Source organism: Trichechus manatus, unplaced genomic scaffold, assembly GCF_000243295.1.
Source record: "Trichechus manatus latirostris isolate Lorelei unplaced genomic scaffold, TriManLat1.0 scaffold00060, whole genome shotgun sequence".
Taxonomy (NCBI): domain Eukaryota; kingdom Metazoa; phylum Chordata; class Mammalia; order Sirenia; family Trichechidae; genus Trichechus; species Trichechus manatus.
In genome coordinates, this window is record NW_004443996.1 from 13,945,921 (window position 1) to 13,969,834 (window position 23,914).

General features: G+C 34.5%; 1 protein-coding gene across 8 annotated transcripts in view; it reads left to right on the forward strand.

The window, feature by feature from the left end:
- The window catches only part of ATRX (ATRX chromatin remodeler), a 427,573-nt gene that overhangs the window by 114,068 nt on the left and 289,591 nt on the right, over nucleotides 1-23,914 (forward strand). For all 8 annotated transcript variants that reach the window (XM_004378897.3, XM_023733624.1, XM_023733626.1 and 5 more), the window contains 3 exons: nucleotides 4,170-4,242; nucleotides 15,320-15,453; nucleotides 15,905-16,081. In XM_004378897.3, coding sequence (XP_004378954.1) covers nucleotides 4,170-4,242; nucleotides 15,320-15,453; nucleotides 15,905-16,081 — 384 coding nt within the window. The remainder of the gene's footprint in view (nucleotides 1-4,169; nucleotides 4,243-15,319; nucleotides 15,454-15,904; nucleotides 16,082-23,914) is intronic.

The window sequence follows — 23,914 nt, forward strand, 5'->3', positions numbered from 1 at the left end:
GTTAGTCTCATTTGGTTTTACAGGGCTGTCCACTCCCAGGCTGAACAGTGAACCTCGGAGGTAACTTCACCACTGACCTAAAAGGGTGTCTGGGGGCCATACTCTCGAGGTTTCTCCAGTGAAACACATTAATATTTTTGCAGCAAAACATGAAATTCACACTTAGAGAAATAAAGAATTCAGATGAGGTTTTGCTTTAAATGAACTTTGACAGCACGTTACAAAAATGTTTCCATTTTTAGAGCTTTTTGGATTTCAGAACTGTGTATATATAAGAGAATGAGGACTTATATTTAAAATGCCAAAATCTAATAGTTACTTGCATATCAAATCAGTGTTTTAATTATCAGGTTAGTTGGGAAAACCCTTATTAAGGATTAGAATAATAGACTGTAAGAATAATAAATCATGATTGTCTACATGGAATACTCCCCTTAGCAAATCATAGGCTATTGAACTAATCTTAAACTTTAGAGAATTGGTTTCCATGATTAAACAGCCTCCCTAGTAAATTCATCATGTTACATTTCAAATTTTTAGTAATTTTAATTTCCCAAAATAACACTTGATTTGAGCCATATGAAGGTTTGTATTACACACCTCATGATTAGAACTATTAATACTTAGTGTAATAAGTAATTATGCATTTGTTAGACGTTAAGAAGAGGTGGCAACACAGCAAATACTCAAAGGGTGCATTTCTTAATAATTCCTTCATCTAGCACTAGTCTAGTCAAAGGAGCCCTGGTCACTCAACGGTTAATCGCTTGGCTGCTAACCACAGGAGAAAGATCTGGCAATCTGCTTCCGTAAAGATTACAGCCTAGAAAACCCTATGGGACAGTTCTACTCTGTCACATGGGGTTGCTATGAGTTGAAAATCGATTTGATGTCACGTAACAACAACAGTCTTATTTAACTTTGATCTGAAGGACCAATGGGCTGATTAGGAGGTGGACTTTTTCTTGATAATGTATATTCAGAGAAGCCTTGAGAATCCAACACTTCAGCGTATGAAAATTCATCAGCAGTTTGGTGGAACAAGCCTTGTTTGGAATTTTTGTTACCCTGGATATTTCCTTGAACTAAGCTGACTACCTGAGATGAAAAGAGAAGATAAATTTTACACGTGTAAAAACGGCTTTGTCGTTGAGATATTTAAGCAAAAGAGAATACGAAGGGCCTTGGAGATAAGCACTATATAAAAACTACTGTTTTTCAAGATAAGTTTTTGAGTGTGAGCATTCCTTAAGAATTTACTCACATATTCATATAAACCTGATAAATTTATTTCCCCAATATCTCCAAAGGAGCCCTGGTGGCACAAAGATTAAGTGTTCGGCTGCTAACCAAAAGGTTGGCATTTCAAACCCCCCTAATGTCTCTGGAAGAAAGACCTGGCGATCTCCTCCCGTAAAGATTACAGCCTAGAAAACCCTGTAGGGCAGTTCTGCTCTGTCACACGCAGTTGTTATGAGTCGAAATTGACTCGACAGCACCTAACAACAACAGCAACAACAACATGTCCAGCTTACTTTAGGAGACAATTTTATGAGATCTTAAAAAGCCTCTCTGCCCTGTGAATTTAGAGGATTCCAATTTATTCAGCAATATTTGAGTACGCAGTGGAGCCCTGGTGGCACAGTGGTTAAGAGCTCAGGCTGCTAACCAAAAGGTCAGCAGGTTTGAATCCACCAGCCGCTCCTTGGAAACCCTTTGGGGCCATTCTCTGTCCTGTAGGGTCGCTATGAGTCGGAATTGACTCAGCGGCAATGGTTACGGGTACAACATTTTCCTAGAAATTGGGGGTTGGGAATGGTGTGAGTGACAAAGATGAAGAATAGTCTTAGGAGATTATGGTCTAGTGAACAAGACTAATGTAGATAAATCATTTAAAAAATATCAAAAGAAAAAACTACAATTTTAAGTGTTTGGGGATAGACTTACAGGAACAAGTAGCATTTGAACTAGACATTTAAGAATGGGTCAAATTTTGAAAAGTATAGTAAAGAGATGGCAGTAATATGAGTAATATTTTATTTGAAAATTTATCTGAGGTATGTATTATGAGTTTGCTGGGATATTGTATGAATTATTTTTGCTTTTCCATATTTAGCATATTTCTATCCTGAACCTGCAGGTATCTGTTCTTTATAGATTTTTACCCCAACATTTTATTATGAAAAAATTTAAATATACAGAAAAGCTTCTACCATTAACATTGTACTATACTTGCTTTATCATCTATTTCTATATATCCTTCGATCTATCCATCAAGGTACCTAATTTAGTTTCGGCTTTTTAACTTTTTATTTTGAAATGATTATAGATTCACAGAAGTTTAAAAAAAAAAGTACAGGGAGGGCCTGTATACCCTTCACCCAGTTTCCCGCAATGGTAACGTCTTGCATAACCATAGTACAGTGACAAAACCAGGAAACTGAAGATTTATTCAGATTTCACCAGTTTTACATGCAGTCGTGTGTGTGTGTCTGTGTGTATCTGTGTCTGTGTCTGTAAGTAACATTCTGTGCAGTTGTATCACATGTATAGTTTTGTATAACCACTACCACAATCAAGATACCAAACTCCCTTGTGCTATCTCTTTATAGACACCTCCTCCCCTCTCTCATTCCTAACCCTTAGCAGCCACTAATCTCTTCTTCTTCTCTATAATTTTGTTATTTTGAGAACAGAATCATACAGTAGCCTTTTGTGATTGGCTTTTTTCATTCAGTTTATGCCTGTGAGATTTACCTGGTATTTTTGATGCATTTCAAAGTAAATGGTAATCACCAGCATACTTCTCTTTTAAATACTTCAGCATGCATAATATTAGAGTTCAATATTTAAATTTGTTTTTCTTTTGAAGTAGAATTTACATACCATGATATGCACAAATTTTAATCTCTTTAGAATTTTTTTTTTAAACTGTCCATTATCAATGCTTTATTGATGGTCATATCTCTATACTGATATATCAAAAATACGTTTGGAAGAGTAAAGATAACTATATATACCCTCGTTCATTTCTTATCCCTTAATGTCCACATTAATAAATCTTACTGTGAAAGATAGTTTTGGCCTTTTAACTTTATTTTGAAATAATTACAGATTCACAGGAAGTTGGAAAAAAAAGTACAGGGAGGTCCTGTATACCCTTAACCCAGTGAAATATCATGATGTGCGTTACGCAAGGTACACTATATTGAAGGGCAAATCAAATAGCAAAGGACCTAAAAATCTGGGAAACACTATTCACGTCTATTTCTGCGTTATTGAGTACACAACTCGGGGAGCAAAAGACAGAATCTTCTTTCTCACCATGAATAAAAGTAGCCCATGCAGCCCAGGCCAATTACACAGAAATGGGCAGCTCCTGTAAAAACAGCAGCAGTCCTCTGGTCTGTCTCTCATTCTTTAGACGTTTGATCAAAAGATAGAAATGTACATTTTTAAAAGAAAATAAGTTTATACTTGAATGTATCTCTGGGTAATTCTAGTCAAAGTAGAGGCAGTTCTGACTCATGTTGACCCCACGTGTGTCAGAGTAGAACTGTGCTCCATAGTGTTTTATTGGCTGATTTTTCAGTAGCTTGCCAGGCCTTTCTTTGAGGCACCTCTGGGCGGACTCGAACCACCAACCTTTTGGTTAGCAGCTGAGCGCATTAACTGCTTGCACCACCCAGGGGGCTCTGAAAACTCTACATGAATACCATGAAAATCCAAATACATTCTAAATTACTTGGCACTATCAGAATATTAATAGCTGCTTTGCCTCTTCCTTGATAATGCAGGATAAATCAGACAGCTGTTAACTTCAAACCTAAAATGGACCAGTATGATGCATATTTCAGCTAGAAACTTATGCTTATGTTATGGTAATTGATATAGAATTGTTACTGAGAAGGGTGGACTTTAAAAACTCATGCTCTGGGAAGGAACTTTGAAATATGTAAGATCCAACTATGTACCATTTTACTGCTGGGACTTCATAAATTCCCTACTGTGTTTTCCATGTTAATTCTTTTTACTCATGTTTTTGATTGCAGAGTAGAGTTTAGAATCCACCAGTTTGTATTAAAAATTTTGGCTTTCAGTTTTATTTTATGTGATTTTACTTAGATAATTTAAAACTAATTTTAAGTATACTTTTTTTCCCCCTCAAGGAGATGAAGCCTTATCTAAATCAGTACCCCTCACAGTGGATGATGATGACGACGACAATGATCCTGAGAATAGGTATGATTCCATCTGTAAGGACTTTAAAAAGATTATAACACACTCTAGGTGTGGGCGCAAACAGCAGCTACGGAACAGCAAGCAGGTTGTAAAAACCAGGAGTGCCTGCCTTAGAAAGACTCACTCAAACATTCTTCCTGCAAGTTTGAAAAAAGGCCAGAAAATGGGCTAAAACTCAGAAACCTTAAGAGGAAGTAAATATTTATAAGTATTAACACACCTAGCATAGGGTGTGTTATAAATACAGCACTGTCAATTTTATGTGTCCATGTAAACTGTGACAATTTGAGAATATTTTAATTTTGACAGATTATTTTATCGATTAAAAATGAATCATCAATAAATGGGTGACAACAGACATCTTTCTTTTTTATATCTGATTATGTTTTTCATTTGCCATCCAATATGGTGGTCTTATTTATTAAAATCTGTTAAGAATGAGAAAAAGGGATTGCTCAGATATTTAAGATTAAGAAATCACTTTCAAAATAAGTATCAGTTCACAAGGTGTCTAGACTGATCTAGATTTTAACCATTTTCAAATAAAATGTAAGTAGACAGTATAATGGCATTAACTTTAATAAGATTTAAATAATAGTTTTAAATGTAAACAGTGTAGCCTATACAGATTTACTTAACCAAGGGAAGGCTAAGAGAAGAAAATACTATAAAGACGTGTCCATATCACAGCAATAAAGAATAAAGAAAATGAAGATATTAAAGAATATAACCTTAATGTTTCTGCATATTTTTTAACGCCTTCCTGCACTATAGCACACCCCACGCTCATAATCATTAACAAAAATACCATGCAGTATAGTGGATGGAACTTTGGAATAATGGGAGTCCGGGCATCCAACTTCTGGTACTAACTTTCCTAACAACTATCTGTCTGATCTTGAGCAAGTGACTTAACTACTTTTTATCAAAGTTTTTTTTGTCACTAAAATGAAAGGGTTGGATGAAATAATCTCTGGTTAATTTTAGCACCAAAAATCTATCATACACTTGAGATGATTTTATGCAATGGCAATAGATTAACCATCCATTTTTCCTAACAGTAAACTCTAATTTCAATAAAACATGAAAATACCCATGTAAGTTTTGCATCATAAATTTGTAAGAAATGAACTTTTTTTTGAGTTAGTAAATGCTGTGGGGGCTTTTGCTCTAACTCTGCTTTACATTTTGCTGCTGATGAAAGGTTTTTCTCTTTCAAAGATCAGCATTCTGCTAATTAAAGGAGAACGTTTTTATAAAGGTAAATGAACAGTTTTACACTTTTGAATGAGCTGAATTATGAACACAGAGCCTCAGATGCTTACCTACTTACTTTGTAATTAAAAAATTATACCATTATTATATGGGATAGGGGTGAGGTCCAGAAAACAATAGTAAAGGCATACAATTTATTCATCAGGGATTTCATAGTACATAATCATAACCAGATTATGAAAGCATTTAAAGTTTTATTTCTCTTAAAATGCTTTAATTTCTCTTCATTATTTATGCTACTGTTCATTTTCCTGTAAATTATGAGGACTTAAATATTATTAAAAGGCTAATAATGTTTAAAACATTCTATATCCTAATTTAACTTTGAATAATGAACCTTAATTTCTTATTTAGCTACCAAATGAGAGTGTTGTTGACGTATAATTTTCTACTTGTGATAGAGCTTGTCAAAATATAAATATCATTTTCATCTTTTAAGTTACCTGATCATATCTCTCTGTAACTGGCAAATATTTTATTGGAAAGTATCTTTATTTCCATTTGTATCTGTGATTAAAAAAATACAACCCTCTTGAGTACTTTTAACAAGAATTTTATCTTGAGCATGAGTTTCTTTATACCTATACTTTGATACTTTTTATAATAGTTTGATGTACTTTTATATTATATACAATTAATAATTTGTTTAATATCCATTATACCAAAGAAGTATCTAATGCCCATGAGTTATCTAATCATGATGGGAATGCAAATACCTTCTTGCACTATTTTAGTATAGACAGTGTATTTGAGCAATATTTGAATGTGCACTAAATAACTTTCAAAAGGTTTGCAGGTCATTAAGTCTTGGAATTATTTTTACCAGTTTCACATTTTTGAGTGGGATGTATTATAGTAGACAGTGTATTGTAATTGTGTATAAATTTGTACACAATTGTGTAATTGTGTATAATTTTCATATGCTTTCCCTTTTTTAGTAGTATTGTAATATATTTTCAGTGTTGATGTTTATGAAGAGGTATATAGTGTATTAATGAAAATACTTAACTATTTGGATGCAATAAATTTCTGTAAAACTTTTTTCTTGTTCAAGCATTTAATTTTAATTATAATGGGTCTTTTCATGAGAGTGGAAAGAAGAATTTATTAGGATAAAGATATGTAGGCTAGTTTGTAGCCAGAGAAGTTTTGATAGTCCTGAAATTAAGAAAGTAAATAGTTTATAATTTCTAAAACATATGCCATACACATATATGCACACACACATATATATGTACACACAGATACATATGCATATATGTGAAAGTTTTTTGACAGAGTTTACTATTTTTCTTTCTTAAAGGTATGATAGCTTTTGAAGTAATTTTAAAAACTTGATTATGTCATGAATATTTTAATAGATATGAATAAATAAGTTTCTGTTGTTTCAGCATACTATTATGTAGAATCATTCATATTTGAAAGCAAACGTATACCATTGTGAGATAGTGTAGTCTAACCTATAAATTGATTGCTATTTAATTGTATTTATTTAATGAACAAGGACAAAATATTATAGTTTTATCAACAGTCTAATTTTTATCATTTTTATGGTTGGACTTTTAAGGAAAAAATGTAAGAAGTAGACTAACCTTATATTTGAATTTTGTGTAACTGAGAATTTAAATTTTATAGCTTAGACTTTATGTACTCGTTGAAATGGAGAACATTAATACCAAATAGCTTGTCAAGTTATTTAAATTATACACATAATTTTAAAGTCAGTTTTTTAAATGTGCTTTTAGATTAATGTTTCATTTGCGTTTTGAATACCTGTTACTGAGTTTTAAACTGGTTCTTTTGTTGAAAAGAAATCAATTCATAAAATTTTTCATCATGGTTACAATTCTGCAATTAGGCTGGCATTGAAAATACATTATCATGTATATCATAATGTTTTCAATATAAATAGGGATATTTTGACCAGACATTTTCTAATAATGTCATATATTTTAATTTAATACCTGCCCTGTGAATTGGCCTCAGTGATAGGATGGTAGTGTGTTCAAGTTTAATAGTTTTAGTATTGAAGATCGTTAAACCAGGCTTATCTTTTCAGATTATGTAGTAAACTATCACTGAGGAGTCCATTTGCCCCAGAATAGTAATTATTTTCAAAATGGTCATTATTTGTATTTTTGCAGGCTGTGAAAAGTATTTAAAATTGAGCTTTTGAGAGAAAAAAAGAAATTGCTGGATTTTTCTAAACATGCTTTTTTTCAACTTTGGCTTAGCTGAGATTTTGATATATATACCCTATCATGCCACACATGTGAACACACTTAGTTTATAGTTGAAGAATGCTTAATTTGGTCTAATAATATTCCATAGTTTCTCTCATAATTTCTCTTTGGGTTGAGCTAAATAATTATTTTTCATAGGTTCAAAATTTGATGTGGAGATTGCTTAAAGGAATTCCCTGCTGTTAATAGAAGTTCTACTTAATTATAGTGGGACTAGATCATAGGCTTATAAATTTCCAATTATTGTTTTATCGTTTGGTAAATTTTTGCCTTTCAATCTAGAAAATATGCAAATGAATGTTTTTTTCCACTACAAGCTTGTATGGGAATTCTGTTGAAGGCTTACTGCAGCATATTTTGGGAAGAGATTGATGATTCCTGGATTATTTATGCTAATGAAGATACTTAATGATTGTTTACATGCTTTCAGCAAAGATTAATGGCATGAATATATCTCAAGTCCCTTAAACATATGACTTTCACTTGACTTCCATTTCAGACACCTTTCCAAATATCCATCTTTTACACATGTCTATGCCTACTCTTTATATAACTTTGCTAAGTCTAGAATAATTTTTCTTCTTTAAATTTTGTTGGTTTTTTTTCCTCCCAGTAAAAAAGAAATTTCATGATTGTCCTGTTTGATTGGCAAAATTGCTTTGGTTCTCTTTGATTGTACTTGAAAAACAAATGTAGCATTTTAAATTAAATGTTTTATTTGCTTTTCTGTTTGAGTAAGGATTTTAAATGTCTAGCAATTTTTAAAGTAAGTTTTTTCAATTTGTTTATATAGTTCAGGTAAGTATCATATGTTATGTAAGTATAACTCAGGTATCCAACCAGTAGGTAGGATCTATTTGTAGATATTTAAACTGGTTGCAGTTGTTGCCAGTTCTCTTTTTTCTGTGCTGGAGTTCCCAGCAAGGAAAGAAACGCCATTAGTAGTTGTGTCCCTTGTCCCTCACTGCTTAAGATTTAAGCATTACTATATCCAGCCTTCTTTTTCTGTTCTTTGTTCCTTGGTGATATTGGACTTCCAGAAAATGATAAATAGGTCTTCAAAAAAAAAAGAGTTTGGATTTAGTGTTAGCAAAAGTGATTCATTTTATTCTGACGTACTATATGCCTCCTTTGTTTTAACTTTGAAATTTCAAAATAAAATTGAGATGAGTATATTCTGTTTTCACTTCTCAAATGTAAAAAAATATTAAACTGGTTCTTATATGACCAAATTTCTTAAATTATATCAGTGTTTAATATATTTTTTGGTTAAAATTTCCTCTAAATCTGACATAAGTTTTTATATAAAATTAGGGAGTACACATTTTGTTATTTCAGCTTATTTAAATATGAGAGCTTATATATAAATTGCCAATAACTGGGTTCTTAATTTCATACAGTTTTTGTTTTTCTGCTCCTAAGATTTTTAAAAAAGTCATCTGATAATAGTTTTCCTGGTACCCTCACCAAAAAGAAACAGTGCTGTTTTTCATTAACTATAAACATTGTAGAACACATGACTAAAAAAAAATTCAAATAATTTTTTAGCTTTTTGATTATTTAATGATCTCATAAATATCTCGTGAATTTCACCACTTTTTGATACAGATCATTATGTACCATATTTTTAAAAGAAAGTTTCACGTCAAAATAGTAATTTTGAACCTAAGAGTTAAAAATATATTAATATATATTTTGAATATAAAGAAATAATTTCATAGTAATTCTGTGAAATGTTTTTTTTTATTCTTATCCTTTAAGTACATGAATACATGACTTCTATAAAAACAAACATCATACCGCTTTTTATAGTAGTGATAGAGTAAACAATTGGATTCATGAAATGTGAGTTTTTCATTGTGAGAATAAATAAGAATCCAGTGACCTTTAAAATGCCAGTTGAATTTTGGTATACTAGAAAATTGGATGTACTTTTTAATCTGAACTGCTTTTTTGTAAGTGAAAAACACTTGAGTTGTAATGCATAACAAGTATTGCCAATTTTGAACTTACTACCTCATTGAACAGTAGATTGTTCGTTTTGTAAGTTTTAAGCTGGAGCATAGTGGGTGCTTAATATTATTTGTTGAATTGAATTTGCAGTAGATAAATATCCTAGTCCTTGTAATAAATGATAGCAATTTTATCATTTACTTTAAATTGATCTGATGTAGCTCTAAGAAAAAGTACAGTTTCAGACTTTATACAGGGTATGGAATAATATAGTAGACCATAAATTTGATAGTTGTTTTTATTTGTATATGATTCCATATGATTTACACTGCCTTACTAGAAGGATATGTGTTCTCACCACTCTGTTTTCACAGAAAATATTTAACATCCCTTGACTGTAGTTCTTGGAGTTGTACATATCAACCTTTAAAATACAGTGTGATGCTTTAGTACTACATATATTTAGACAATTGTTTTGTATCTCTAAAGAGCATGCATTTAAACATGTAATCTTATTCAGAATTTTCTGTTTTAACTAAGTATTCTTTTGTGGTATTGTGTACAAAATATCTAAAAACAACATTTTAAAACATTTGTCATCTTTGTGTATGCAGCACAGTATTTTGACCCTCTAAAAATATCACTTTCATTTTGTATTTTACTTCAGATTTGTTTTTAGAGCCTCTTCAAAGATCAGTAGATTGTAGGATCTATCTGAGATGATCTGTTAGTAAATTTTAGAGATGGATCATACTGGACTAAAGATGTTTAGAAATCTTTTTATTAATCTTTAAAAATCAAAGCTTGAATTCTTTTATTTCTAAATATATATATTTTGAAATAAATAAAATAGATATATCTTTAAAAGTGTACCTAACTATAATGTATTTGCCCAAGCACTCATTAGCACAGAAGCAGTTAATGAGCAGGAGTATAGTGCCAGTATAATGAAAGAAGCAGCAGATAAAGATTCAGGATCTTAGGTTTTACTGTTGACTTTGCCACTAACTAGCTTTGTTTCTTTGGCCAAGTTACTTTCCCTCTCTGAGCTTGTTTCCACATCTATAAAACGGCAGGGTTGGACTCTAAGGTCTTTTCTTTTAGCCCTAACATTTTGTGTTGCTTTTGTTATGACTGTTTCTCTAAAGCAAGAGATCCTTCTCCTGATTGCTCCTTCTTTAGAAGCTCAACGTTTTGACTTACTGATTTACCCACTGGCAAGAGGTGGTGTACTTTCCTTTCCTGTTTGACTGCTTAAACGAGAGACATTACTCATTTCCTTTCTGGATAGGCTTTCTTGGCTTTTCATTTTTTTTTTTTTCCTGATTGCTTGTTGGTCTCTGCATTGTTGAGCTCATTCCTTATTATTTTATTTTTGCTTTCTTTTAGTAGATGAAGTTGTAATAAGGTTTTATGTTGGTGTTTGTTATATGATTTAGAAGACTTAGCTTGTATGGGTTTTGGGGTCCTATTATTTTATTCTCTTATGCACCAGTTCCAGTTGTTTGTTTGTGGGTTTTTACCCTCCCTCCCATATTGTTTTGCTTTCTCCCCTTCTCCCTTCCCTCCCTTTCAGGAAAATGGAGGAGTGGCTCCATTTCTTCCGGCTCTGCCCAGGTTTTCTGCCCCAAGAGTGGCACAGCCTGTGCCTTTAATGCTTCTGATAGAATCATGACTGCTTTGGATGCTACACCTGCCTTAAGATGTAATATTGAGCATTGAGATTACAGGGACAGTGCCTTGTTGCCTGGATGATTTTCCCAGAAACCTCCTGGAAAGCCTCAAGAAAGGAAACTTCAGAGCAAACAGAATCAACTAGGGATCATGACTATACATCCATCACATGCATACCAGCATGGGTCCAGCCAAGGCCTCCAAAATGATGCTTTGCCAGCCTCAGCTGGTTCTCAAGTGATGATGTCCTTGAAGTCTCTGTGGCCCGTGACTCCAGAGTTAAGGTAGTGGAGTTTCCCTTAAAGTACCTCACAGCAGGCTTTATAGATGGGACACATCTTACCTCAACATGTTTGCTGACTACTCAGGTTGAAGGTCAGCCTTAGCCCTTAGGTCCTTCAAGTTAAGTTGTAACTTTGAGATGTAGGTTATGTTATGGGCTAGATTTATCATACAGTGGGTCTTTGACATATTGAACTTCAACCATCAGTCATAATTTATGCAAAAGGATGTAATTTTATTTACTTTTTAGGGCTTCATTTACATTTTTATAAATTAGATTTTACTTTGGTCAAAAGGTGTTATAGGGCAAATCTAAAACATCTTAGCCGGGTAAAGCTTGGGGTGTCTCCATCACTCTTGTGTGTAACTTATGATTTGGAGGAAAATGACCCTTCTCTGAAGTTTGTAATTTTTGTGCTTCTAAAGTGACTGTGATTGTTTCAAATGTTATGGTCTTACTGAAGGTTGTTGATAAGTTGTAATTTTTTATTATGTGGATCTGATTTCATTTTCTATGATTTATTATATGATGTATTAGTTGATATATATCTTATCTCATATTTTTTAGTTTCTTCCTGATAATATACAACTTGAGTATGAAGTAGATAGGTTTACATATTTTGACCTCCTGTTTAGTAGACTTATTCCTAGAAGTCCAGAGTTTGAAAGAAGAAAAATAATGTTTTCTTACAATTAATAGCCAAGTCTTTACAGCTAACAAGGAATTTTAAGTTTTTTTTTAATTTGAAGATAGAAATTGAAATCAGGTTATTGAACTAAACTTCAGAGTAACTAGATTAGGAATTGTATTTTTGTTGGTTATTTATTGTACCACTCAAATAGTGATACAAGATCTACTTGTAACTGCAAGTAAACTATGTTCTTCTATTTCTAATCTAGTATCCAGTGCTTCATGTATTTTAAACATATATTCATTCCAAAACAGTGTTTTCCCCCAAATTGGTTCAAGAAAATTTTTCCTGGTCCATGGCAAATGATAAAATAGTGTGTATTAAATAATTTTTCCAGAAACATACTTTTATTAAATTTAAAGGATTACCCTTTATTCTGCAGTTGTTCCCTAATTTGGGGGGCGGGTGTAAAAATATATTTTATTTTATAAAATGGTAAGAGTAAATTGGTAATTGGGTTTAATAACCTTGGCACAATGAAAAGTTGGCAACTATATTAGTCCTCATTTTTTAAAAAGTTTACTGTGTGCAATGCAAGTCAGCAAACCACTGATCTATATAAGAGCAAAGCTTTATAGCTGAACTCCATTAAGACTTAAATCGAAGTGATCTAGTCTTCACTTTTTTGAAATTCAAACCAGAGCAGCAGCCCCCAGCAAAGCAAACTCATCTGTTGATCTGAGGGCTGCCTTTAGCAGCTAGTGATTCTGTGTTTAAATATTTCTGATCTATCTGAGGGAGAAAGCCATAAAAGGCAGATAATAAACATTTTCGGAAGTTATTACCTGTTTTGCTTCAGTCTGTTTAGGTGCCTTTTCTATACATGCTTGAATATAAATAACAATGAGATATTTTTGAACACTCTACTTGTCAAACAAAAACTGAAGATGCATTAACAGTCTCCCTGGTGGCGCAGTGGTTAAGTGTTCACCTGCTACCGAAAGGTTGGTGGTTGGAACCCACCAGGTGGCTCCATGGGAGAAAGACCTGGCCATCTGCTCCTCTAAAGATTACAGCCTAGTAAACCCTGTGGGGCAGTTCTGTTCTCTCACAAAGGGTCACTGTGAGTGAAAATCAGCTTAATGACACCTAACTACAACAACAACCATTGAATGAGTTCTTGATTGAAATGTGACTGTTTGGTAACAAATATAAAGAGAGGTTTCAAATCCAGAAATAACAGGTTCTGTAATTCCAGCTTCAAGTTTTTGACTGAACGAGAGAATCAATTTTGATTGCAGACTGAATGTTTATCCCATAGCACTTAGTTCATGGCAAACTATCATAATCATGCCAACTCCTTTTTGAACCTTTTTATAAGGTATTTTTCTTTGTTACTGTGATTTATGAACTTATGTCAGAAGAACACACAGACTTATCAAAACACTTTGTCTTTCACAAAAGCCACATGATTGTTTTTATCTTGTATTTTCAAATCTCTTTCTTTAGTGCAAACATGGAAATTTTCTAAGGATATACAGTCGATTCTCATTATTGGTGATAGTTGTGGTCTGTAAAGTCACTGTGAACACTGAATTATCAAATACTCAACCATTTTTTCCAGGGGAAATACTGAGTTAGGTTCCTGTGAGCCTCTGGTCACATTTTCATCAATAGTCAATACATAGTCTTGTTTGATATATGTTTCTATTTAGAAGACACCTTATTTAATATATATTGTTGACTCATTAACATTTACCTCATGGCCAACAGCACTGTTACTCATGCCTGAATGAAGCTTATCTATCACATGTATTTCCTCCCCAAGGCACCTCACAGCCTTTTGTGCTTAGGAACACTAGACAGCCCTTTAGCACTATACTCGATGGTCATTTGAAGCAGTGAAATCATGAACAAAAAGCACAAAAATATGAAAAACTTGGCACTAAATAGACCACAAAAAGGATACTCGTTTGTGGTATGAGAACTGAAACAAGAAGGCAGACCATTGCCGTTTGACCACAGCTGGGAATGTGTGCATTGGGCCACTCAAAGTTTTTGCCTTTCTATGCAAATGACCACGAAAGTGCTGCGAGTGTTGATTTTGGGAGTTACAAATAAGTTTTAGCAGATAGGTGAATTTGCAAATATGGGATCTGTGAATAATGAGAATCTACTGTATTTTATTTTAACATGTGGTAATATAAGTAAAATAAATGGTCTCTCATGCTTTTAGCATTGGATTTTTCCACTAGCAAATTGGCCTTTGAGTAGCATCTTGAGAAATTTTGTTGTGAGTGAGGCTATTGTACTATATACATTTAGGAAAGTGAAAATTCGTTTATGGTAATTTGTATTCTTTTACCATGTGTGTAATAATAGTGTTTCTGTCCCTTCTCTACTTTAATTTGAATATTATTATTAATCATAATAGTATCATGATTCCTGATTGTTTTAATACTTAATATTTGAGGTATACTTTTGTCTGGTTAACAGAATATATGAAATAAATTGAAATTTAAAGACCAAAAAATTTTCATCCAGTTTGAGGTACTGTTTCATAGTATAGTAGTTTATTGCACATTGATTTTCTAAGAATACATTTTGCTGTTGAATAAATTCTCTCATGTGGAGCTTTGTCTTGGAATGCCATTTGTCTGAATAAGTTGATTTACTGTTGTGGGCCTGTCTGACATTGTAGTTGTTGGATTATGGCAGCCCAGCAAGTCTAGAATTGGAAGACTTATCTAGCATCAAATTATAGTTGGCGAAAGTTGTCCATAGACTATGTTCCTGGGATTTTTCAGTATATTGCAGAATTTTATAGAATTGGAAGATAATCAAAAGTTTTTATTGGTAGCTTAGGTTGAAACATGGTTTGGGTAGTCTTTTATTTACAAAATAAAATATATTGGCACATTTATTCCTATTTTGAAATAGAGAATTCTTTGTTTTTGTTTTAATTTATTTTACTTCACCACCAAATATATAGTTTTTTATTGTTTTTTTACTCTCAAGAATTGCCAAGAAGATGCTTTTAGAAGAAATTAAAGCCAATCTTTCCTCTGATGAGGATGGATCTTCAGATGATGAACCAGAAGAAGGGAAAAAAAGAACTGGAAAACAAAATGAAGAAAACCCAGGAGATGAGGGTGAGCTCCCTAAAGAGGATGTCATGATTTGATTCCTTGCCCAGTTCAGTCTTTGAAGAATATCTGACCAAGAAATTTCTTAATACATGCACTTAAAATTCATTAAAATGTTAAAAACATTGCTGCTATTCTCCTGAGTATTTTTAATAATTGTGGAAGTTACTCTAATTTTACCAGTTTTTCACAATAAAGAGATGATTTTTTTAAGCGAAGTATTTTATACCTTTTAAAAGATTTTACAATTTGTACTAGTGGTGTTTAATCAATATTTAATAATATATCAAGTCTGATGTATGAGATTACCTGGTACCACCAATGATACCAAGGTACGTGCATAGTTCTAATCTTTCCCACAAATCACCATAATTGTCAACAACAAAATAAGTTTACACAACATTTTAAAGGAAAAAAAGGCTTAAGAATGTTTTATTGACTTATTTTCTCCATTTAGAAGCAAAAAGTCAACTCAATTCTGACTCAGATTCAGATTCTGAAGAATCTAAGAAGCCAAGATACAGACATAGGCTTTTGAGGCATAAACTGACTATGAGTGATGGGGAATCTGGAGAAGAAAAAAAGATGAAGCCTAAAGAGCATAAAGAAGCTAAAGGCAGAAATAGGAGGAAGGGTAAGACATCTTAATTCTGAATGTAAGGACATACTGCTTTTATAAACTAATTATAGTAATGAAATTTTAGTATATCTACTCACAATTGACTCTATGATGTGACTATCAGTACACTGACAACACTGTCATTAGGCAGTTTTATGAGAGTGAAATAAAGACTATAGAATAGGAAGATACCTAGAAATTTGAGATGACACAAAGACTATTTTAACCTTTAATAGTTTGTACACATTTAGTATAAAGATAAATAAAAATGACTTAATAAAATAAGCTTAAAGGTTATATAGAAAAAAGAAGATTGCATACAACTGCAAGAAGAAATCGTGGTTTTGTAGGGAAATGTAGAAGATGCAATTGATGTGGGTAGGTTTGTGCAAGCTTATGTGCAAAACTTCCCTTGCATGTACTCAGACTAAATTTTCATTACATTAAAAAATCTGAATCCTTTTGCATTGAGTGCCTACATGTTTCCAGCAGCATGGTAAGCCTTGAGGCTGCAAAAATTAATAAGATCATTATCTAGTATGGTTGTTTTCAATCTAGCTACACATGAGAATCATTTGAGGAGTTTTAAAATGCACTTTTGACTGTGTTTCATCCCAAGCCTATTACATCATAATCTGTGTTGGTGGGACCTAGATATCAGCATATTTTAAAAGCTTATCAGTGATTCTGATATCTAGCCAGGTTTGGAAGTCACTGTTTAGTAAGAATTATTGACATTAGTACAAAAAATTACAACACCATGAGGGACATTTTATATAATAGAGGTGTAGTGTAGTATGACATAAAGGAAGGTTTGTTTTGCTTCTTGGGGCGGGATGCTGGTTATCCCCAGAGAAGACTTTACAAAGAGTCTTGGAGAAAAAGGATTTCACTCCACAGACTAAATAGGAAATGGGGAGCAGGTAGATGTGCTATGAAGATTTATAACATAGGCTGAGAAATTTTTTAAGAAGCCTGTGCAAACTGCGTGGCACATGGTGGAATGGATACAATTACTATGCTTTAGCTGAACTATAGAAGAGAGAAGGGAAAGGAATAACAGGAGATGAGACTGGGCCTGTAAGACAGAGACCAGATAGATACTTGTGAGCACCTTGTAAGCCTGTGTTTCTTAAACTGGAATGCTTCACAGTGGGTCCAGAGATACATGAAACTGTAGTGTAAACGTGGTACATCTCTTTTGGTGTGTCCGTTTTACTTGATATTTTGGGGAGGGCATTTTTATATTAAGTAATCACTAGTTTATTGAACAATTACATGCAAAATTTGTGTGGAATTTTGGCTAACAAAAAATTTAAAGAAATATTTTGCGTGTTAGGGGCAGATTCTGAAGACTGCTACCCACCTCCTGGAGGGCAGATTAACTCTCCTTTGCCACTGGATAAGTACAATAGGTCCTATGGGCTAGATAACAATTGAGAGTTGCTTTGTTTGTTTTTAAAATAACTGCTTTATTAAGATATAATTCACATATCGTAGAATTCACTCATATACTGTACAATTCAGTGATTTTAATATAAATTCACAGAGAACTAACACCACTTAATGTTTTTTTACTGTAGTATACACACAGAGAATTGCACATATCATCAAATGGACAGCTTGATTAAGGCATATGGTATTCAAATCAAGAAATAGGACATTACTAGCATCCAAGAACCACAAGCTTGGCATAGCCACTTTTTTTTTTTCTATTCGAGGATTTTAATCAAGGATGTAATATGATCAAATTAGTTGCTTTTTGTTCAGTGAGACTGAAGACACTGAATCTATTTAGGACAGTATTGCTGTAGCTGACTGATATCAGGAGTGGTGTTTGGAGAAGGGGAGGGTTGACCTGAGTCATATAAAAGATTGAATTACCTGACTGGATATGAAGGGATAAGTCTGACTAACCCTGATGACTTTCTGGTTTGTGAAATTGTTGTGTTTTATGTATACGACCACAAAAGTAGTTGAGATTGTCCAGGTGAGGTATAATGTTGAGCAGATGGAGGGCTAAGGAAAGAACCTTGGAATCGCATATATTTATGGGGTTTTTTTTTAATCAAAAAATTTTTGTGGTAATATATATGTAATAATAAATTTGCTGTTGTAACCATTTAGAAGTGTATAGTTCAGTGGCATTAATTACATTTACCATATTGTAAAACTATTACCACTGTTCATTTTCAAAAGTTTTCATCACCCCTAACAGAAACTCATTACCCCTTAAGCAACTCCTCATTCCCTCCATGCCCTAGTCCCTGGTAACCACTAATAAACGTTTGTCTCTATGCATTTACCTATTCTAGATATTTCATATAAATGGGATCATACAGTAGTACTGTATTTTTACACAAATAACATGCACTTTCTGCATTTGTTTGCCAGTCACTCCCTCCCCACTCGAGGTATTTTTGTAACTGCGCTGTGCTAATTTTTCTACAGCAACATGTAAAAAAATATTGGCGTAGTGGCACTTACGAAAATAACCTCACGATGGGAGAGCATGGTTGGCAAATAGACGTAGAAGGCGCCATGTTATTTGCTTAAAAATACGGTAGTCCTTTTGTGTCTGGCTTATTTGCACTTAGCGTAATGTTTCCAATCCATGTCATAGCATGTATCAGAACTTTATTTCTCTTTATGGCTGCATAATATGCCAGTGTATGTACATACCACTTTTTGTTTAGCCATTCATCTGGTGATGGACACTTGGATTGTTTCTATCTTTTGACTATTATGAATAATGCTACAGTGAACATTGGAGTACACGTATCTCTTTGAGTCCTTGCTGTCAAATATTTTGGGTATATACCTAGGAGTAGACTTGCTGGGTCATGTAGTAATTCCGTGTTTGGCTTTTTTTAAATTTATTTATTTTGTTGCTGTTGAGAATATACAAAGGAAAGCATAACACCAATTCAGCCGTTTTTCTACATGTACCACTTAGTGATATTGATTACATTCTTCAAGTTGTGCAACCATTCTCACCCTCCTTTTCTGAGTTATTCCTCCCCCATCAATATAAATTCACTGCCCTCTAATGGTCCTATGTAATCTTTCAAGTTGTAGTCAGTTTGATTCCATATAGATAGTTCTTAAAAGAGCTTAATGCTCAAGGCAGACATTCTTTACTAGTTAAGCTAAACTATTGTTTGGTTTTAGTAATACTTCAGTGGGGATATTTTTGGTTTAAGGTTCAAAGATTATCTTAGGGCAATAGTTTCAGGGGTTCATCCAGCCTTCATGACTCCGGGGAAGTCTGAATTCACTAAGAATTTGAAATTCTGTTCTGCATTTTCCCTCTTTTGATTGGAATTCTTTTATAGAATTTTTGAACAAAATGTTTAGTAATGGTAGCCAAGTACCATCCAGTTGTTCTGGTCTCACAGCAAAGGTGGCAGTTGTTCATGGAGGCAATTAGCTACACATTCTATTTCCTCCTCCTATTCCTGACGCTCCTTCCTCTGTTGATCCAGGTGAATAGATATCAATTGTTGTGCCTTGGATGGCCACGTAAGCTTTTAAGACCCTGGACACTATGCAGTGAACTAGGAAGTAAACATATTATTAGGCTAACTGGGATGTCCCATGTAACCATGACCCTAAACCTCCAAACCAAGAAACGAAATCCCGTGCATTTTTTTTGTTGTACGTAAGCAGCCTCAGCAGCTACTCTTTTATGTTGTTGTTGTAAATATATCTATCGCACAACTTTTGCTGGTTCAGCTTTTTACAGGTGTACAAATTATTGACACCAGTTACAATAATCTGCCGTGCAACCCTACTCTTCTTAATCAATGCAGTATTTCCATCATCGTTAATCCCCTCTTTTCCCCCTCTCTCCCTCCCCTGGTAACCACTAATAAACTTTGTTCTCTGTACATTTGCCTTCTCTTGTCTTTTTATATAAGTGAGGTCATACAATATTTGTCCTTTTGTGATTGACTTATTTCCCCCTCTGCATGTCTTCCAGCTCCACGTATGTTGTAGCATGTATCAAGACTTCATTTCTCCTACTGGCTGAATAGTATTCCATTGTATGTGTGTACTAGATTTTGTTTATCCATTCACCTGTTGATGGACATTTAGGTTGTTTCCACCTTTTGGCTATTGTGAATACTGCAGCAACAAACATTGGTGTACAAGTCTCTTGAGTCTCTGCTTTCAAGTCTTTTGGGTGTATACGTAGGAGTGGAATTGCTGGGTCATATGGTAGTTCTATTTTTATTTTTCTGAGGAACAGCCACACTATTTTCCACAATGGCTGTACCATTTTGCATTCCCACCAGCAGTGGGTAAGGGTTCCAATTTCTCCATATCTTCGCCAACATTTGTTATTTTCAGTTTTTTTTTTTTTTTTTGCCTTAGCCATCCTGGTGGGAATGAAATGGTATCTCATTGTGGTTTTGATATTCCAGTGTCTGATGGCTAATGATTCTGAGCATCTTTTCATGTGTTTGGTGGCCATTTGAATTTCCTCTTTGGTGAAATGTCTATTCAAGTCCTTTGCCCATTTTATGATGAGGTTACAGTAAGTCCCTGGGTTAACAACTTCAGACTTACAGACAGCTGGTACTTGGCCTTTAATGTTATGTAAATTTGCCTCACCTTGAAACCATTGAGCCAACCCCTACCTGCAACAAATCCTTTATCACGGTCACCTTCACTAGCTGCATGTGCAGCTTTTAAATAATTGAAAAGGCTTCAAACCTTTTCTTGCACTAAAGTAAGGCTAAATAAGAACTGTATGTACCTGTTCTGACTTACCTACAAATTTGACTTAAAGACACACTTAGGAACGGATCTCATTTATAACCTGGGGACTGCCCGTATTTCTCTTTTTGTTGTTAAGTTGTCGAAGTTTTTTTTTTTTTGAGTTGTCTCCCTGCTTGTTTTTTTTTTTTAATTTTTTTATTGTTGTAGTTTAAATGAAGTTTATATTTCAAGTTAGTCTCCTATATAAAAATTTATACATACATTGTTATGTGACCCTAATTGCTCTCCCCTTACTGTGACAGCACACTCCTCCTTTCCACCCCTGATTCCCCATGTCCATTCAACCAGCTCCTAACCCTCTCTGCCTTCCCATCTCACCTCTGGACAGAAGCTGCCCGTTTAGTCTCTTGTATCTACTTGAGCTAAGAGGCACACTCCTCACGTGCATCACTTTATGTCCCACAGTCCAGTCCAATCCCTGTCTGAAAAGAGTTGGCCTCAGAAATTGTTTCAGTTCTGGGCTGATAGAGAATCTGGGGGCCATGCTTTCCGGGGTTCCTCAAGTCTCAGACCATTAAGTCTGGTCATCTTACTAGGATTTGAGTTCTGTACCCCACATTTCTCCTGCTCCATCAGGGACTCTCTGTTGTGTTCCCTGTCAGGGCGGTCATTGGTGGTAGCCGGGCACCATCTAGTTCTCCTGGTCTGAGGCTGATGAAGTCTCTGGTTTATGTGGCCCTGTCTGTCTCTTGGGCTAATACTTACCTTGTGTCTTTGGTGTTCTTCATTCTCCTTTACTCCAGGTGGTTGGGACCAATTGATGCATTTTAGATGGCTGCTTGCAAGCTTTTAAGACCCCAGCTGCCAACTCACCAAAGTAGGATGCAGAACATTTTCTTAATAAGCTTTGTTATGCCAATTGACCTAGATGTCCCCTGAAAGCATGGTCCCCAGATCCCTACCCCTGCTACTCTGTTCCTCAAAGTGTTTGATTGTATTCAGGAAACTTCTTAGCTTTGGTTTAGTCCAGTTGTGCTGACTTCTCCTGTACTGTGTGCTATCCTTCCCTTCACCTAAGATAATACTTGTCTACTATCTAGTTAGTAAATAACCCTCACCCTCCCTCCCCACCCTTGTAATCATCAAAGAATGTTTTCTTCTGTGTTTAAACCTTTTTTCAAGTTCTCATAATAGTGGTCTTATACAATATTTGTTCTTCTGTGAAGTTGTCAAAGTTTTCTATATATTTTGGTTATTAGATTCTTGTCGGATATATGGTGTCATGGATTGAATTGTGTCCCCCAAAAATATCTGTCAACTTGGCTGGGTCATGATTCCCCGTATTGTATGATTGTGTACCATTTTGTAGTCTGATATGATTTCCTTCTGTGTTGTAAACTCTATCACTATGATGTAATAAGATGGATTAGCGGCAGTTATACTGATGAGGTCTACAAGATTAGATAGTGTCTCAAGCCAATCTCTTTTGAGATATAAAAGAGAGAAGCGAGCAGAGAGACATGGGAACCTCATGCCACCAGGAAAGCAGTGCCGGGAGCGGAGCGCATCCTTTGGACCTGGGGTTCCTGCGCTGAGATGCTCCCGGACCAAGGGAAGACTGATGCATCACAAGGACCTTTCTCCAGAGCCAGCAGAGAGAGAGAGAGCCTTCCCCTGGAGCTGATGCCATGAATTTGGACTTGTAGCCTACTAGACTGTGAGAGAATAAATTTCTCTTTGTTAAAAGCCATCCACTTGTGGTATTTCTGTTATAGCAGCACTAGATGATGAAGACATATGGTTTTTGAAGATACACTCCCAGTTGATTGCTTGTCTTTTAACTTTTTTGGTAAAGTCTTTTGATGAACAAAAGTTTTTAATTTTCATGAGGTCCCACTTATTTATTTTGTCTTTTGCTGTTTGTGTTTTTGTTATTATATTAGATAATCCATTGTTAAAAGCTAGACTTGACATTGTTGCCCCTGCTTTTTCTTTTAAGAGTTTTTTTGGTTTTAGTTTGCCCATTTAGGTCCTTAATCCATTTTGAATTTGTTTTTGTGTATGGTGTGAGGCATGGATCCTGTTTCATTTTTCTGCTTGTGGAAATCCAATTTTCCTAGCACCATTTATTGAATAGACTCTTCTTTCATCATTGAATGGACTTAGCACCCTTGTCAAAAATCAGTTGACCATAGATGTGTGGGTTTACTTCTGGACTCTCAATTCTATTCCATTGGTCTATGTGTCTTTTTTTATATCAGTGCCAGGCTGTTTTGATTACTGTAGCTGTATACCAAACCCAATCCCGTTGCCGTCGAGTCAATTCCAACTCATAGCGACCCTAGAGGATAGAGTAGAACTGCCGCGTAAGGTTTCCTAGGCTGTAATCTTTTTGGAAGTAGGCTGCCACATCTCTAGCCTAGGGGGATACTGGTGGGTTCGAAACCCTGACCTTTTGGTTAGCTAGGAAGTGCTTAATCACTGTGCCACCAGGACTCCTTTGTAGCTGTTTAGTATGTTTTAAAATCAGGAAGTGTGAGTCCTCTTACTTTGTTCTTCTCTTTGGACTTTGCTTTAGCTATTCAGGGCCTCTTGCTATTCCATATAAAGTTGAGGATTGTTTTTTCTATTTCTGTAAAGAAGGCTGTTGGAATTTTGATAGTTATTATGTTGGATCTATAGATTTCTTTAGGTAGTATTGACATCTTAATATTAAGTTCTTCGATCCATGAACATGGAACATCTTTCCATTTATTTAAGTCTTCTTTAATCTCTTTTAGCAGTGTTTTATAGTTTCGCGTTAACTTTTCTGAGGAACCTCCAAACTGTTTTCCATAGAAGCGCCACCGTTTTATATTCCCACCAGCAGTGCACGAAGGTTCTAATTTTTCCACATTCTCGCCAACACTTGTTTTGTTTTCTTTTTTTAATTATAGCCATCATAGTAGGTGTGAGGTGGTATCCCACTGTGGTTTTGATTTGCATTTCTCATAACTGATGATGTTGAGCATCTTTTTATGTGCTTTTTGGCTATGTATATGTCTTCTTTGGAGAAATACCTATTTAAGCCCTTTCTCTATAGGACTTTTGAGCAACAATTGTCCATTAAAGAAGAGGAGGAGG